Source organism: Megalobrama amblycephala, linkage group LG18 (genome assembly GCF_018812025.1).
Source record: "Megalobrama amblycephala isolate DHTTF-2021 linkage group LG18, ASM1881202v1, whole genome shotgun sequence".
In the NCBI taxonomy this organism is placed as follows: Eukaryota; Metazoa; Chordata; class Actinopteri; order Cypriniformes; family Xenocyprididae; genus Megalobrama; species Megalobrama amblycephala.
This window is the reverse complement of record NC_063061.1, coordinates 16,347,194-16,366,831: the sequence shown is the minus strand read 5'-3', so window position 1 is coordinate 16,366,831 and position 19,638 is coordinate 16,347,194. Positions and strand designations below refer to the sequence as shown.

At 37.4% G+C, this 19,638-nt stretch overlaps 1 protein-coding gene across 1 annotated transcript; it reads left to right on the top strand.

Moving 5' to 3' along the window:
- The first annotated feature begins 1,826 nt into the window (after positions 1-1,826).
- rasgrp2 (RAS guanyl releasing protein 2 (calcium and DAG-regulated)) lies at positions 1,827-18,461 on the top strand. Its single transcript, XM_048166576.1, has 16 exons — positions 1,827-2,281; positions 2,521-2,705; positions 3,544-3,646; positions 3,919-3,975; positions 7,270-7,401; positions 8,428-8,569; positions 8,662-8,835; positions 9,759-9,875; positions 10,168-10,449; positions 10,741-10,821; positions 11,979-12,086; positions 13,701-13,816; positions 13,931-14,072; positions 14,869-14,905; positions 15,026-15,187; positions 17,600-18,461. The coding sequence occupies exons 2-16, from the start codon at positions 2,636-2,638 to the stop codon at positions 17,653-17,655; spliced, it is 1,779 nt and encodes a 592-aa protein (XP_048022533.1). The 5' UTR covers positions 1,827-2,281; positions 2,521-2,635; the 3' UTR covers positions 17,656-18,461.
- The last annotated feature ends 1,177 nt before the right edge of the window (positions 18,462-19,638 follow it).

The following is a 19,638-nucleotide window of genomic DNA, read 5'->3' as shown; positions in this document are numbered from 1 at the left end:
TGATGAAGTTTTTAAATTTTACACATTTCATACTTTTGAATGGGTCTCAACTATAAAAATATTTTACAAATCTGATAAATTATCTATTGCAATATTAGCGTTGTCACATCAGATCATAAACAAACTGAACAAGCTCTAATAACACATTTCTGTTCATGTTTGTAATTTTAATGTAAATTTTAATTTTTATCATTAATGATAAAAATATCATAATGATAATTTTAATGTTCATCATTTTGGTTACTTTTAAAACCTATTAAAACTAAGCAATCATGTCTCATTTCCACAACTTGGGAATACACAGCCCTGAATATTCAGACATCTAGTGGCTACAGTATGGTATTACAGATTATTTTTTAGTTCTTTGATAAAGAAAGTGTTTTCTTAGCTGGAAGGCTGAGTTTGCACTGTACAACCATGTTGTTTGGATTTTCTTCTTTGAAAACAAAATAGCAGCGAAATTTCCATGAATTGAACATGTTTTTCCCCACGGGCAGCATCGTTTCAACTAGCAGCAGTGATTCAATCTGCGTCTGAGGAGATTGTAGATGGGTGTTATTTGCGCATGCGCCAGTGGATGGCTCACGTGAGTCATCACTGGCAACAGAACCAGGAAATACTGTATAATCAAGCAGCGCTTAATATGTGTTATTATGGCAATAATGATTTATTTAGTTTTAAATGAAACTATTGTAATCCTGATAGTATCTCCCCTTTTTTCAAAATGTAACTGTAATCTGATTACTAAGTTTTTTGACGTAACTGTAACGAATTACAGTTACTGGATTTTTGTATCCTGATTACGTAACGCCGTTACATGTATTCTACACACACACACACTTTCTCGGTCTCGCTCTTTCACCGGCCACATTATTAGGTGCTGTGTTAGGCCCCCTTTCGCCTTCAGAGCTGCTTTAATTCTTCATCTTTAGATTCAACAAGGTGGCCATTTGAGTATAGTGAAACCTCTGTCATGTTCACAAAAACAGTTTGAGATTATTTGAGCTTTGTGGCATGGTGCATTATCCTGCTGGAAATAGCCATCTGAAGATGGGTAGCCTATGTGGTAAATTAAATGCTGCTCAGTTGGTAATAAGGGGCCCAAAGTGTGGCAAGAAAATAACCCCACCCCACCATAGCAGCCAGGCAAAGTTTTTCCAATCTTCTACTGTCTAATTTTGTTGAGCCCGTGTGAATAGCCTCAGTTTCCTGTTTTCAGCTAACAGAGTGTCACCCGCTGTGGTCTTCTGCTGTTGTAGCCCATTTGCTTCAAGGTTCGATGTGTTGTACGTTCAGAGATGCTCCTCTGCAGACCTCGGTTGTAATGAGTGGTTATTTGAGTTACTGTTGCTTTTCTATCAGCTCGAACCAGTCCGGCCATTCACCTGACTTTTAGCATAAACAAGGCATTTTTGCCTACAGAACTGCCGTTCACTGGATATTTTCTCTTTTTCGGACCATTCTCTGTAAACCCCAGAGATGGTTGTGAGTGAAAATCCTAGATCAGCAGTTCAGACCAACTCTTCTGGCACCAACAACCATTCCACATTGAAAGTCACTTAAATTACCTTTCTTCTACATTCTGATGCTCATTTATACATGCCTAAATGCATATAGTTGCTGCCATGTGATTGACTGATTAGATATTTGCTTTAACAAGCAATTGAACAGGTGTACCTAATAAAGTAGCCGGTGAGTATGTGTACTATATATATATATATATATATATATATATATATATATATATATAGGTGTATATATATATATATATATATAGGTATGTCTATCTATCTATCTATCTATCTATCTATCTATCTATCTATCTATCTATCTATCATAAACCTCATAAAGTTTTGTTTGATTTATGATTGAAATGAAAAACAAAAAATACCATTGGGGGGAAAAATCAAGAAATATTCTCTGACAACATGTCTTAATATCTAATGTCGAAACCAAGATAAGAATAGTGATTTAGTTTTTTTTTTTTCTGTAACTAAAAAAAAAATATCTCGCTCTCCATTTTTCTCACACTCCTCCACCCCTTTTTGGTGTGAAATGTTAAAAATGAGACGAAAACATTGTGAACAGGAAATGCAACAGCTGTAAATTTCTCAACTGACAGGAAACCGTATAGGCTGTTGTACTTCGAGTGAACCCCAGTGAGGCCCTCTGTGGTTTTCAGTACAGAGAGAGGCTATACTGAAACCCCGTGTTCATTAGCACTTCTGTTTTCAAAGACCATCAGTGATCACTGTTGGACCACTGATGCCAGATTCAACGGGTAAGTTCCTTTGAAAGAATTTCTAAGGCTTTTTTTTCTTCTTCTACTGGTGTCTGAGAACGGTTACTATGGATCTTTGATTCTTTTTTCTTTTATGCACCTTGTTTTTCTCTGGATGAGTCTTGTCCGTTGTATTATCCATGTGTGACCAGGATTTGTCTGCTTTTGATGAAAATGAAAAACCAGTGACACCTCTCACATCTGAACCATTCTCTGCTTTATTGATTCTGTTTCCTTAGCCGCGCGTGGCGTTGTCTCATTTTCAGACTGAAAAAGAGAGGGATCAAAGAGAGGAGTGGAAAATTAAGTGGGGGGGGAAAGGAGGGGCTGTGGAGAACAGTGAAGTAGAAAAGGATGGAGAGCGTTTCATCGGATCAGTCAGCCAGCGTGGATGAGCTGGTGGAAGCCTGCATCAAAGCCTTTGGTCAGTGCTCATATTTGCTTCTTCCTTCTCTTGTGTAAACACTCAGATCCGCCAGACGGAACAACACTGGCTTGTTCGACTGTGTGTCTTTGTTTCTGTTTATCAATATTCACTGAAAAAATGGTAACCTAAAAATTATAACATCTAAATTAAAGGGATATCCAAAAATGAAAATTCTGTCATCATTTACTCACCCTCAAGTTGTTCCACACCTATATGAATATCTTTCTTCTGCTAAACACAAAAGAAGATATTTTGAAAAATGTCGGTATCCAAAAAGTTGATGGGTCCCATTGACTTCCATATAGTATTTTTTTTTTTTTTCATGCTATGGAAGTCAGTGTTTGGATACCGACATTCTTCAAAACATCTTCTTTTGTGTTCAACAGAAGAAAGAAACTCATACAGGTTTGGAATAACTTGAGGGTGAGTTTTTGGGTAAACTATCCCTTCAACTAGTTTTATTCAAGTCCAAATATTAGTTAGTATTGCTGAATCAACTTAAATACATTAATTTATACCAACAAAATAAATTTTTATGAGTTAAATTAAGTTAAAAACAGCTCTTTAAGGTAACAATTGCAGATTACCACTTTTTACAGTGAACTTGCATTTACTTGATACATTTTAATGTGGGAAGGAAATTTAGCTTTAGACCCTTTGAATAAAGTTAACTGAAAATGTTTGTTTCATTTAATGTACATTCAATTTTTTTCTCACAAAACAATGGCATCATTCTTATGAGACCAGAAATGTTCAAGCTATTAAATGAAAATCACAGGCTAATGGATTTATTTTAATGTAAAAATCGCTATCTGGTTTTCTGTCTTCCTCACAGACAATGAAGGCGCTCTGAAGGAGACGTTTCTCGTGCGAATGTTTCTCACCATGCATCCCTGGTACCTGTCATCCAGTGACCTAGCCAAGAAACTCTTGCACAAGTATCCTACTTCAGAAGACCTGTCACGTTGTACTTTCTGAGATCTCTGTATTTTAAAAACTAGCATTAATGTCAAATACCAGAAAAGAAATGCAAGTCTAGTTTCCAATGTGACAGGCCGGCTTTTATGCTAGACATTTAGCACTTAGTACAGTCGGCCATGGGTGGGGTTTGTCATTTATAGAGAGGGCTGACAGCATCACAAACTGTTTCCATCACTCTCCTCACAGCTGATAATAGTAATGAAATGGAGCTACCTTGACAGTATTACAGGTCTCAGGAACAGGATTGTTCTGCAAATCGACAGTCTCAGATTTGTCACCTTGTCAAGTAGGTTAAAGACCCATTTGTTCACCTTTCTTTCTTTCTTTTTTTTGTTTTACTTAGACATACAAAAAAATGTAATACCTGTACATACGCTAAATGGCGGCTAAAAGCATGAAGACCAGGGGCACATTAATGCACAGGTTTCCATAGGGTGAAGTCAGGGGTCTGCTACTGTAGGCTAATTCAAATAGGCTAATTATTTGTATATGAGCAAGTTTACAGTAGTGACAACCGCATTATATTAACAAACTCACTCTATTTTATTTATTTTAGCAAATATACAAATAAGAACATTACAAATACATATATAAATAAGATCATGTTCGTACAGTCTGACAAGCAACAATCGTAAAGGACTATTATAAATCGCACAGTGTGCACCCGGCTGTAAAGGAATACATAGCTTCACGGGAATTGGAATTTACAGTTAAATAAAATAAAAGACACATCTAATATAAACAATTTGTTCATTTTCATATTAAACATGGACAGGCAATTATCACAAAATGTAGCACTTTCAAATATGATATTTTATATGAATTAAATTGTATATTTGAAAAATTAAGACACCATATGCAAGTGCACCAGTCAAACACATCTGTCTAGCACTGTTTACATAGAAAAACAGTAGGAAACATGTTATGCGTGAACAGCCCCTTAAGGAGGACCTAGGCTGCGTTCCAGTTCGGTTTTTAAATGCCCTTCCCTCGCTAACTTCACTCGGTCTCGTTGACTCGGATGTACGTCATTGCTTACGTTGCACGAGTGCCCACTTCTGGCGGAACCTTTGTATGGGCTGAACTGGAACGTCCTAAGCCCTTGATCACTTGGAATCCGCAATGGAGCTGATTTATTATTTATTTTTTCCCCTTACAAAATTGTTTAATGCAGCATTCTATATGTATATATGTGTGTTTTAAATGTTTAAAAAATAATTAATATATCATAGAGTTGTTTGTGGTGGGGTAAATTAAACGCGATATGCGGTGACGTCACAATTGTGTTGCATTGTGGGTTATGGAGCTGCCTGATGTGTACATGTCAAAATCGAGGGAGCGAGGGTCTGTCCATATAAACTTCCCTCGTCCACTTCACGAAGTGGAACGCACTTCAAAATGGCGGCAGGGATTCCCCCGAGGGGAAGTGTTTAGGGAAGTTCGCGAGTGCGTGTCTAAAACCGAACTGGAACGCAGCCCTACTGCCTATTAATTAGGGCCCGAGCACCGATGGTGTGAGGACCCTATTATAGTTGCTCAGTCAATCATTCTTCTTCTCCGAAATGAATCGCATTTTTGAGGGCCTAAACATGCTTGAATACTCATGAAACACTCGCGTCAGAAGTGGTGAAAATTTACGTCTGATATGGGTTTCAGAATTAGGTGTGGCAAAATGGCTCGATAGCGGCACCTACAAAATTTCTATTAAGTGCCCTTCGCACCACATTTCACAGATAGTTATGAAATTCGGTAGACAGATGTAACAGCCCAATACATACATTGGTGCAAAATCTGTAAACCCAACAGGAAGTGAGATATTTTGAATTTTCTCTGCAAACTTTTGGCAGTTTTTGCCATTTCCAGACGTTGTACTTTAACAAACTCCTCCTAGAGCTTTTATCAGATCATCATCATATTTGGTCAGTCTAATCTAAAGGCCTTTGAGATGTTAAATTGCGAAGTTTTCGTTGAAGGGTGTGTCCGTGGCGGCCTGACAAAGTTCAATGTTTCGCCATGAAAGGGGAATCACAATTTTGAGGCCCTAAACGTGCTTGAAAACTCATGAAACTTTCCAGATGCGTCATAAGTGGTGAAAATTTACATCTGATATTGGTTTCAGATTAGGTGTGGCAAAATGGCTCGATAGTGCCACCTACAAAAATTCAACGAAGTTCCCCTGACCCTACGTTTCACGTACAGGTATGAAGTTCGGTACACACATCTAAAGGCAGGAACACACCAAGCTGACGGTCGGCCGTCGGGCAGTTTTTCTTTGTCGGCCGACTAAGTTTTCTCAGTGTGTTCCGCACTGTCGGCTGAAGTTGGTCCTCGTTGGCTTTTTTCGGCCGATTCGAAATGTTGAATCACCGTTGGAGCTCGTCGGTCTGTCGGGCCATCTGATCATTCTGATTGGCTGTTCAGATACTGCCACCTGCTGGTACGGAAAGGCATTTCATCTTGCGCAGGCGCAGAACGGACGTGCTACTTGGCCGTCGGCTGTTTAGCGTTGGTTTGGTGTGTCAGGTCAACTTTGGACATAGATGCTGCCGACGTGAGCCAACCACGCAGTCTGCTTTCGTCGCCACTAGTTCCTCGGCATCGGCTTGGTGTGTTCTGGCCTTAACAGCCCAATACCTACAAAAAAGTCTCTTGGAGCAAAATCTGAAAACCAACATGAAGTGAGATATTTTGAATTTTCTCTGCAAAATTTGTGCAGTTTTTGCCATTTCCAGACATGGAAGTACTTTAACAAACTCCTCCTAGAGCTTTAATTAGATCAACATCATATTTGGTTAGTCTAATCTTAAGAAGATCTTGAGTTTTCAAAGTCTGATGTTTCGCCATGAAACAGGAAGCTGTTGTAACTCGGGCATACAATGACTGATCTGACCCAAACTTCACGTTTGATAACAGTCATGGCCTGAAGACACCAATATTCCACGAAGTACCAAGCATACTAGAAACACGTTAAATCTTAAAACACTTGACTAAGTGCTAATGTATGCGATTAACGCCATGAAACAGGAAGTTGTAGTAACACAGGAATACGATGTCCGATCTGCTCCAAACTTCACATGTTTGATAATAGTCCTGGCCTGAAGACATCTACATGGCAATATTCAGTTACAGTCAAAGTGCCACCTGTTGGCAGCAGGAATTTTGGCAATATGAAATGACTTGGCCATAATTCTCCTGTATTCACTCGCTTACATGCATGTGGCCCACTGTTCACTGTTTTCCTGATGCCAAAGGGTGGCAGTGAGCCCGGGTGCGAGGGCCCTTTCATCGTTGCTTGCAGCTTTAATGCTAATTTTGAAATGATATGCACAAAAGCATCAGGCTGTGGCATCCAAATGCTATCTGGCCATCCGGTGTAAAATTCTTGTAAAGATGTGGATGTTCTTTGTCATAAGGCAGCTGGGTTGGATCACAGAGGTGTATTGTGAATTCGCATAAAGCAGTTGAGGCAAGACTATTCACTAAAAATACTCGTCCTCCTGAAGTCTTGCCCAGACCTATTTCATGGACAGCTACTCGGTGTCATAGTTCTCTCTGTTTTCTGTCTCTTTTTCTCTGTCAGGTACTGGATAACTGAGTTCCCAGCTGAGTTTGACCTGAACCCCGCACTTGCTGAACAGATCCGTGGTCTGAAAGAGCGACTGGAGCAGAATGGAGATGTGAGGCGTAGTCTGCTCATCGACATAGACAGCATGTGAGTCACAGGGGCACAGTATTCACTCAGACCGCTGCTCCTTTGATACTGAGGGCTGGAGAATGTGGAAGGATATTGTACTGAATATCACAAATAACCTGCATGTCTGAGACACCCAAACAGCCGAGAAGTTCTTAGGTCAATGACAAATAAGAAAGTCAAAGATGATGGAAAAGTCTAGTTAAACACATATATATAAAGTCCTTGGATATGTAATCTTTGTTTGTTGGCTTCTTATATTATTTTGTAACTTTCATATCAATTTAAAGAAAAAAATATATTTAATTATGTGAAGTGGTATAACCACCTGGAGATAGCCTATTTCAGGGTAAGTATTTATAACACTTTATTTCGATAGTGCACTTTAGAATTTCTACCAACTATAAGTAACTTTGCAACTACATGTCAACTAGCAGTCATTCGATTTTTAGTAATATTAATGGTCCACCTAAATACATTCTACTGACAGTAAGGAACTTTGCAACTACATGACAACTTATTCTACTAACTGTAACCCTAACCCAAAAGTCTACTAATGTAAGTTAGTTGACAAATAGTTGCAAATTAATGAAAGTTAGTTGACATGTAGTTGCAGAATAGTTAGTAGTTAGTAGAATATCTAATGTGCCCTTTAGATAACGATGTGATTACGAGCAGGTTGAGTTAAAGGACCTATTAGCTTGTGCCATCTAGAGTTTTATGGCAGAACTTTGTATTTTTTTTATTTAATTATTAAGATTTAACGATTATTCCAAATTACTTTTGGCCTCAATAATAATTCCAAAACCTTATTCAATATTGTATGAACTGCATTTAAAATGTACTTTTGAATAACTTAATAGATCCAGAGTGTCGAGTCACTGACTCTGTAGTACATATAAAATTAAACTTTTTATTTAAAGTTAAATTAAAATATACTTAAATATCAAATCAATACAAATCACTAATCCAAACAGTAGCCAAAATGATATATAGGCATAATGGAGAAAGAATAGAAATACAATGTCTGGTTTGTTTTGCCTGTAGCCCATCATACGAATGGCGACGTCAACTGGAAGAGACTGTCCAGAAGAAACGCAAGACCTCTCTTCTTTTTGACCACCTGGATGCTTGCACCCTGGCTGAACACCTTACATATATGGAGTACAAATCGTTTTGCAAAATTCTGGTAATTTATAGATGCAGCATTAATCACATATTTGTGCGTGTAATAACATGACCTCGAGTCTGAGTTCATATTGCAAATCTGTTCCCCCTCAGTTCCAGGACTACCACAGTTTCGTGATGCACGGCTGCACGGTGGATAATCCCATTCTGGAGCGTTTCATTACTCTGTTTAACAGTGTTTCCCAGTGGATCCAGATCATGGTTCTCAGTAAGCCTACAGCTCAGCAGAGAGCCACTGTCATCAGTGAATTCATCAAAGTGGCCCAGGTTAATCCAACGCTTGCTTGCTTATATTTTAAGAAATGTAATCTGTTTACAGCAGGGTCCAAAAGTCTGCGACCACATGGGATTTAAACCTGAAAACAAACAGAATGTTTTGGGATTTTGACATTAATATATAGGCCTGTGTGTGTGTGTGTTTAGGGATGCACCGATATGGGCCCGAATACCGAGCTCATGTACTTGTACTCGTACTCGTAAAAATACCCCCGATGCCAAAGACCGATACCTCACGTGACGTAACTGAGAGAATTTTCTGTGCACAGATGCACCGATGGCAGTAGTAGAAACAATGTCAGCCTCAGGGGTGTGGAAATACTTCAAAATTAATGATGACAGCTCACACATTACGAACTGCATGCTTTCAATCACAATTCATTATTGATTAGTGAAGGCTGGATAGGTGGAATCACGCTGAATGACATATATATATATATATATATATATATATATATATATATATATAAAATTAGGTTAGGGTCCTGTGACGGGTAGGTTTAGGGATAGGTTACTATGACGGGTAGGTTTAGGTATAGTGTAGGGAAGGGCCATACTATAGTACCTTAATATTTTGTCGAACATTCTTATATATGATACCCCACAACGTCAATCATAGTGGGGTCATTTGGCATTATCCCCTACGTTATCAGGACAAAATGTCCCCTCAAAGATGCCAATTACCTTTTACATTTACATTTTTTGCTCATCAGGAAAACCACTTATAAATCATACTAAATGATGTTTTTTGATAATGTAAAAACGCAGAGTTTTCTGTGATGGGTAGGACTGGGGGTCAGGTTAGGGGATAGAATATACAGTTTAAAATCATTATGTCTATGGAATGTCCCCATAAAACTTGAAAACCCAATGTGTGTGTGTGTGTGTGTGTGTGTGTGTGTGTGTGTGCACAGAGGCTACTGCAGCTGCAGAACTTCAACACACTGATGGCTGTAGTGGGTGGGCTTAGCAACAGCTCCATTGCTAGACTCAAAAATACCCAGGCGCTCATCAGCAGCGAGACACGCAAGGTAAGGACTGCCAGAGAGCTGCTTTGTAAACACACCTCCAATACTGGAGGAAAAAAACAAACAGCTGTAACACTCCAAATCTGGCAATGGGAGATAAGATTCTTAAGTTCCACTTTGTAGTAGGTGGCTTGAGTGCCATTTTCATACTCTCTGCCAGATTGCACAGAAATATCAATACTCAAGTCAAGTGCTCTGTTATCAGGCAACCAAACATGAGCAGAAATATCTTTTACCCATGTACTGGCTGCACCGACCTTCATCCTAATGGATGGCCTCCTCTGTGTTTAATCAGGTGTTTGATGGATTGGTAGAGCTGGTCACTTCCTCTGGAAACTACAGTCGCTACCGTCAGCGTTTCTCTGAATGTTTGGGATTCCGCTTTCCCATCCTTGGGGTACATTTGAAGGACCTGATTGCTGTCCATGTGGCCCTGCCTGATTGGTTTGACCCAGAGAAGACTAGGGTCAACCTAACCAAGACCCATCAATTGTACACCATCCTGGAAGAGCTGGCGCTCATTCAGAGCACTCCACCCAATGTAGAAGCCAATTCAGACCTGCTGAATCTGCTTATAGTGAGTCTATTATGGGTGGAACGGGTTTGCTGTAATCAAAATCCAGTGATGGCAAAGCTGAATTTTCAGCACTCGTTACTCTAGTCGTCAGTGTCACATGATCCTTCAGAAATCATTCTAATGCTGATTTGGTGCTCGAGAAATATTTTTACTTTTAAGGGAAATATTTCTTTTAAATAGATTGATATTTAAGCAGGAGACATGGAGGTTGATATAGCCTTCGAAGGATCTGTCAAATTTATAAATTTACATAAATTATAGTTCATTTGCATTTCTTTTGTACCTGTCCAGGTGTCTTTGGACCAGTACCACTCAGAGGACGAGATATATCAGCTATCTTTACAGAGGGAGCCTCGCAGTATTAAACTATCTGTGAGTCACCCCACCAACAGCTTCTCAGATAGCAAATCATTGGCCACCATAAAGTAGAAACCACCAATTACAACCACTCAGGACACAATCTGACAGATTAATTTTCCCAGTATGTTGCTTGCACTTTCGTGGACTTGCAGCTGGGGGACTGAAACATTACTCTATAATTATTCTGTTCAAACAACGGACAGCCGCCATTTATCTATATCCAGAGGTCTAAAGAGTACCTGAAAACCATACTTGAGTAAAAGTACAGATACCGTACATCGAAAATGACTCCATTACAAGTTACAAGTAACCAATTCCTATACAACTTGAGTAAAAGTCTTAAAATATCTGATTTGAACAGTACTTAAGTATTTGTCTCATACTGAATGTAGGCTCAAAGATGCACCAGTCCTCAACACCTGAGAGACATGCCGGGGAAAATAAAAAACAATTGATTTGCAAGATGAGAAATCAAGTTTATTTTCTAAAATCAAAATAAAACTCAACACCTCAATATTGCAATAAATCAAGGTCGACACAACAACCTTTTAAACGTCTACTAACTCTCAAGTCTCAGTTAAGCTCAAGTGCACAAAAATGTCATAAGTAAACCGATATCCTTCAAAAAGATCTTGTCAATATAGCGGATAAATAAAACAATGTTAAGTAAAATTAAATAGTCAAAGTCTACTGTATGTGCTGGTTTGAGCCTCATCACCATCATTTTAAAAATCAAACACCTGCGATAAGCAATTACCTGCTAATGCACTCACATTCACGTAAAGTAGCCTTGTTGACAAGTTTGGGTGAGTAAAGGCAAAACGCACGAGATATATTACCTTCATTGCCCTTAGATGGCAATATCGCTTCTTTATATCAGAAAAAACTGCTGCAGAAAAAGTTAGGTGCCATGCAAAATGTAATGTGTACTTGCATTACTCATCACAAATGTAGTGGATTAAAAAGTACTTTTACTTGTTCAAAAATGTAGTCAAGTAGAGAGTAAAAGTTGCTATAATCTTTGATACTCAGTACAACTACAAAGTAGCCATAAAGATACTTAAGTACAGTAACTAATTACATTTACTCAAATAATTTACACCTCTGTCCATATCTTCTGGTGCCTTATTTTCACTTGCTAAATACACCATTGATTTCTGGCCTCTTAGAATTCCAGCTCAAAGTCACAGTCTCCCCTAATAGAACAGTGGGCATCTTCAGTCAAACCCAAAGCGGATCCAGGCATTATCAACAAGCACATTGAAAAAATGGTGGAGGTATGTGACATGCACCACTTTCAGTCCATTTATGATTTTTCTGAATAATTCTTTGACTTTCATATAAACTTATTGCACAGAATATTCATCCCCAATTCCAGAAAAGAATCAAGAATCTGTGATTTGTTAAATCTCTTTAACCTTTATTTAACTGACAAAAGTACAAATAAAAGATTTTCAAAGTTTTCAGCTGACCACTGTGTCACATGACCTTTCTGTTTAATTACACTTTTTAAATGTTTGGAAATTGAGGTTACTAATTGTTGCAGTTTTGCAAGTGGAATTTTTGCCCAATCTCGCCTGATACAAGACAGCCGCTCAACAGTCTGTGGTCATCGTTGTCTGATTCTCCTTTTCATGAGGGGCCTTAAATTTTCAATAAGAGACCGCTGTAGGCAGGCCAGTCAAGCACATCCTCTACTGTGTAGAGGTCTAGAAACCACTCTGTTGTAGCATGTGCAGAATGAGTCCTGACATTGTCTTGCTTCCCGGGAAAGATGTCATCTTGATGGTATTATATGTCTTTGTACAATCCCAATACATGCCTCCACGTTAATGATACCTTCATACATATGCAAGTCACTTATGCCATTTGCAGTGATGCACCCTTATACTATGATAGATGTTTGCTTTTGCACCTGTTACTGATGTGTTTTTTTTTTTGTACATTTGTCAGTTACATAAAGTTTAAAGAGAATTAGCAAATCACAGATTCTTGATTTTATTACATTTTAGAAAATGTCCCAACTATACTGGAATTGGGGTTGTAGTTTAGGGATAATATGTAAAGGATAAAGTAAAGGAATAAATACATGCAATAATGAGCTGTATAAAAACTATACATATTTGATTAGAAAACAAATGTATTTATATATACATTTACAAATTTATTTATATATTTCATATATACTATTTGTTTGATACAACTGTATTGTTGTACTGTATCACTCGACTTGTGTCTGTGGGTTCTAGATAGACTGTCAGTCACTGTGTTAGTGGTGTAGATTTTTCATGGACTCTTTCTGAGTACATCAACAGGTGGCAAAAAGTGACTTTCTTTTTGACTGAGTCAATTATAATCATTCACTCAGTTGATTCATTCAGAAACACAAATTCAGTCAGGAAAGAAACAAGTGACTGACCTTATGAGATTCATTGAATCAGTCACTCAACCAATTTTTTCAAAAACACAAATTCATGCAAAAATAAAACAAGTGACTTACCTTAGGAGTCACTGAATCATTTACTCAACCAATTCATTTAAAACACTGTTGCATTCAAAAATGAAACAAGTGATTGACCTTATGAGTGAGTCATTGAATTATTCACTCAACCTATTTGTTCAAAATCATTGATTTATTCAGGAACATAACTGGGAGACTTGCAACCAGTTCATTCTGCTTTTTGTTTGGAAATATTTTCATTTGTTGAGCAAAAATAACAGGTAATATTGTTTCTGAAATGTAAGTTATATGCTATGAAGGTCTTATTTATAGAATGGGTGAATAAACCAAAGATCACACTGTTGCATAAATTTGACAGGTATTCCAGAGAGCTGTGTACTAAATTAATTTGCGGTGCAAAAGAACTAATCAGAACACTTCTTATTTTCAGTCAGTGTTCCAAAATTTTGACACTGATGCCGATGGTTACATTTCCCAAGGAGAGTTTGAGATCATCAGGAGCAATTTCCCTTACCTTGGCAAGTTTGATGAACTGGACCAAAACCAGTGGGTTTATCAAGACATCTGTCCAGTTTATCTGGAGTAATTATTTTCCCTCATTTGTCAAAGTCTACAGTACGGTAAAGGTCCCATCTTTCTCTTTTTCATTTTCTTTCCTAGGGACTGTAAAATTAGCCGAGAGGAGATGATTGAGTACTTCACAAAGGCAAGCTCCTTACAGAACTGCAAGATGGGTTTTGTTCACACGTTTACAGAGACGAGCAGTATCAAGCCTTCATTTTGTCGGCACTGCTCTCGCTTGGTGAGTACACATTTTATATGGAGCTTGAACTCTTTATCTTCTTCTCCAACATGATGACAACCCACACAAAAGATGAAATAAGATCTTTTCAGTGTCATGAGAAACAGACATAGAGATCTGTACTTATTTCAAAAAGCACAGATGTACATAATGCCTATTTTATTATCACTCGTAAGCCAGATTGTATTTACGGCTTCCATTCGTTCATATTTGTCTCTGCTGTCAGAGGTTTATGGTGCTTGTGCTGTTTTCACTCAGAATGCAGCAGTGTGTTTTAGGGTGTGTCTGAGGGAAAGATGTTGTTATGTTCACAGTTGGTACTTGGGTGTAGACAGTAACCACTTCCTATTTTCTAATTTCCTGTCAAGATCCACCCCAGTACAGAACGTGCTTTCCTTTTTCGTTAGTGTTCTTTCTTTTAACAAGCGTTTTCAAAGACATTCAATGAATGTAAACAAAGCTTTTTCTATGCCATTAAATTAAAGGTCTATTTTCTATCATTAGCACAATAAAACAAGAAGTAAAGAATTAAGTATATATTTTAATTTTGTAGAAAATTAAATATATTACATACACTAGCATTCAAAGGTCTGGAGTCAGTAAGATTTTTTTTTTAAAGAAATGAATTATTCAGCTAGGATGCACTAAATTGATCAAAAGTGACAAATCTTTTGTTACAATATTATTTTAATATTTATTATAAATGCTGCTCTTTTTATATATATATATATATATATATATATAATATATATTATGTATGTATATAGACTTATTTTATATATGCTAATTCTTGCAGATATGGGGATTTTACAAACAGCGATGCAAATGCAAAGGTATGAAACAAAATGAAGTGTGACGTGTGTGTGTGTGTGTGTGTGTGTGTGTGTGTGTGTGTGTGTGTGTGTGTGTGTGTGTGTAAATGTAGCATTGTGACCCTCCTCTCTGTTTTTCAGTGTGTGGGGTGAGCTGTCATAAAGACTGCTGCAGTCATTTGGCCATTGAGTGCCGCAAGCGTGCACAAAGCGTCAGTTGTCACAATGACGCTTCCTTTAAGACCACACGCTCTTTCAGCTTTCCGCCTCCCTCCAGCACAGAGCCAATAGCAGAGTACCCAGGTAAATACACAATAATACAGAAATGTACTTGAACACAAGACGCACACACACGCACGTTACAATACACAATCCAATAAAAAATTTAGGATTTTAAACAATTTAAAACAAAGAAATGAAAATTAAATATATAAATAAATAAATAAATAAATATATATAATATATATATATATATATATATATATATATATGTTGCATAGTTTTGCTTGTAGTCAATTGTTTTATTTGTGATAACACAATGAAACATGCCAAATTGTGCAGACATAATTTTTGGCCAGGCTGTCATACAAAGAAATGAGGAACACATGCAAAAAAAAGGGAGAACCAACAAAATAGTAATAACTGATTATGTTGTAGTCAATGTTTGCTTTTTCATGTGAGCTTTTTGTTTTTCCGTGCATTTGTTTCCAAATAAGTATAAAAATATTAAAATATTTTGTTAGATAAATACCTTAATATACCTTTAAATACCCTTTTCTTGATTTTTTTTTGTGAGTACCATGCTTTACCATGCCTCAGAGAAAAACACCATTTTGTGAAGTAGCTAACATAGCATAATCAGATGCAGCTTTATTTTTAGTAATACTGAATTTTCTCCATCATACAATATGTTTTAAAATGAATTGCATTTATCAACACAAGCCATCCAGTATTTAATATGATATTCTAAAATCAATCTAGTTTATTGCATTGCATCAGTGTCTCACAGCAGCTGCCGAACAAACGCACCGAGTTATTAAATCATTTCAACACACTCAAATGTATCTAATATGATAAACAGAGCTGCGTTACCTCATACTCATGACCGGAAAAGCGGAAGTGGCACCGGTGACTGTGGCATAATAAAAGTTCCGCTGCTCGCAGCGTGTGTTGTGCAATCACTCCAGCGGCCTCATTCAGCTCCAACAACACTCGGTCCTGCTCTGCTTCATACTACAATAACATTAATAATCACATCCATGAACATGATTTCTGCCCGAGTCCTATACTGATTATTTCCACTGGCTGTGAGTTGAAGACCACATGTCCTAAGATTCCGCGCTCAAACTTAGCGTCATCAAGCTACGCCTTTGTTTTAAATAGGCCTCTAGCGACCTCTAGTGGACAGAAAATATTACATATTGCACCTTTAAAGCTGCAGTCTGTAACTTTTCCTTGGTTAAAATGATCCAAAATCAATTTTTGAGCATGTACATAACCAGCCAGTGTTCAAAACTATCTCCTTACCTTAGCCCGATTCACAACGGTAAGCTTGTAATACTGTTTTCTAATTCAAGTGGTACTGGTAGGTTTCCATGGGAAATTCAAGCATGCCGCCTTACATCTTTGTGTCTCACGAAGAGTCATTATGTCTGTTTACATAAAGAAGGAGTCCCAGCTAGTAGGCTATATGGCATGTGAGGATGCTGTAGGAGGCGGATCATTTATATCCTTTTCTCACAGCAGCTGGAATAATTAAACCTACCATTTTGATGGCAGATTTTATGGTATGACAAATGGACAATTAGAGATTGGACTGTACAGAAATTGAAATCTACAGTTAACGCTAATACACACTAAATACACACAGCCACGCAATGCTGATGTTGTTGACATTAAAAATTTGAGAACAAAGTATAATAATAATAATCATTTGCACGGTTTGATGTGATCCAAGCTAAGCGGTCGTTAGATTCAATCACTATTGGTAGCACGATTTATTGTAATGCTTTTTTTTTCTCAGTTGGTCAGAACAAAAGTGGCAGATTTGTTACTTGTTCAGATGACATTTACCAGTGAAAATTCTTATTTCGGTCATACTTCCAAAACTACAATCTGTGATTCTGAAGTACCTGTACAGTATCCACCGGTGCGGTGACAGACAGCCACACATTCTCCTCAAAACATTAGATTCATCCGCGCTGAGGAACCGTGCCGATGCACAACCCACGTAAAGATGATAATTCCGCAAATAACTGCAATTGCGTGTTTCAAACAGAGGTGGCGACAAAGAGGCAAAGCTTACGGACTGCAGCTTTAATTATTTTTTAGATTAAAAGGTTACTTGTATGTTTATTTACAAAGAACATAACAGATATATTTTACTTACAAATAAAATAAAATAATCAGCAATATTTTACAGTAAACATAACTTAAACATGAACATGTATTCTCATGTACCTACAAAAATGAATGTAATCAAAAATATTTTACTGTAACAGTACAAGTTGAATACAACTCATTGTTACTGAAAAAAAAAACACATTTGTAATTAAATTAGAAAAAAGTCAAATAAAAGCATTTCCACTAGTGGTCTTTACCTAGTAGAATCCCAATCCTGTCTAGTATGCCATACACTTTATATTATGAAGAATAAACGATGATAGTAACTTGCAGTGACTTCCCAGCCTTTTCTCCCTCTCTATACCTCCACAGTCATCACAGACGGCTCTCAGGAGGAACAGGATGAGGTTTTTGATGTCCACCTTTGATGAGGTTAAAGAAGATGTATATTGCCAGCACATTCACCTCGTGGTTGAGAGCTTTTTCATTAAGTCCTTCTCACGAAGAGAAATCCATCACCTGGCATTAGATACGTTCCTCTCCTCTCTTTCCATAGGAACATCCTGGAGCAAATCCATAAGCAACCGCAGCGGCAGTGAGGGAGATACACTATTCTCCAAATGTTATCCACTGCAATCCATTCTCTTGAGCTCTCCTATACTCTGATTTCTCCTGGGTTGCTTCTCAGAAAATAGTACATAGTATTTTCTTTTAATTATTATTTTTTAACACAAGGAATGTTGTGGGACTAAAAAATATCACATCACAATTAACAATGTGTGACTTATGCACAGAACAGTACACGGTATTTCTTCTATACCATTTAGTTGAGAATATATGATCATATCTGACAATGTACAAGAGTGAGATTTGTTTAATAACCGAGAATACTATTTAAATTGGAATTCCTGTAACTGCATGATTTCATTGATCTCTTTAATTTTCATGATATGAATTATACAGAGAGGACAAGGTCAAATGAATGACTTGTTGCAGACTTATTGTGCCACAGCCATCTCTCATCACAGGCTTTCATTTCACGCCAACAGAAGGCGCTGTTGTTCTAAATTGAGAAACTGATATGACAAGGATCTTGTGCTGCCTCATTTGCTTTCTGTTTTTATGTTTAGCCTATATTATTATTATGCAGATGAGTCATTTGTTTTCTTTGATGTACATTTACTTTTTTTGCAGAGGAAATGTATAATAGAATAGAACATTTCATCAAATGAAATTAGTCTGCTGTCTGTCTTTTATTTTAATCATTAAAAGACATCAACTGAGAGATTGTCAAGAGAGGTTGCTGAGGAAACGGCATCGTCGACATATTTACTGTCCAGACAAACAGCTGTAAGCTGAAAACGGAAGCAAGAAGAAAAAGTTTCAAGGTTTTATTTTTATTGCACTATTTACTGTAAACATAATGCTGTGTGAATCAGCTGAAATTGGCCTAGATCGTTCTAGCAGGTTGGACCTTTAGTTACAAAGCTACATTTATGTTCACAGTTAAGTTGTGCATTCTGCTTTATCAACGGGCTTTTAAAGTTATTTTTTTAACACTTCGCCGGTGAACCATGTCACTTAGAGAGCAAGAACTGCTATTATTAAAATGAAACCATAGGCGGTGGTGTGGGCGGGGCTTAATTCACAGCTTAAAGGGTTTGTTCATCCAAAAATGAAAATTCTGTCATTTATTACTCACCCTCATGCCGTTTCACACCCGCAAGACCTTCGTTTGTCTTCGGAACACAAATTAAGATATTGTTGATTAAATCCGATGGCTCAGTGAGGCCTGCTTTGAGAACAAAGCCATTGAAACTCTCAAGTTCCACAAAGGTACTGTTTGAAACAGTTCACATGAGTTCAGTGGTTTTATCTTAATATTATAAAGCGATAAGAATACTTTTTGTTTTGAAACGACTTTTCAACAATATCTATATCGGCCGATTTCAAAACACTGCCTCATGAAGCTTCTGAGCTTTATGAATCTTTTGTTTCGAACTAGTGATTCGGATCTCCTATCAAACGGCTAAACCATAGACTGCTGAAATCACGTGGCTTTGGCGCTCCGATTCACTGATTCGATTCATAAAGCTCTAAAGCAGTGTTTTGAAATCGTTCCATCATTATATATTGTTGAAAAGTCATTATTTATTTAATTTTTGGCGCACAAAAAGTATTCTTGCTGCTTTATAATATTAAGATAGAACCACTGAAGTCACGTGAACTGTTTCAAATATGTTTAATACCTTTATGGACCTTGAGAGTTTCAATGGCTTTGTTCTCAAAGGAGGCCTCACTGAGCCATCGGATTTCATCAACAATATCTTAATGTGTGTTTCGAAGACAAACGAAGGTCTTACGGGTGTGAAACGACATGAGGGTGAGTAATAAATTACATTATTTTCATT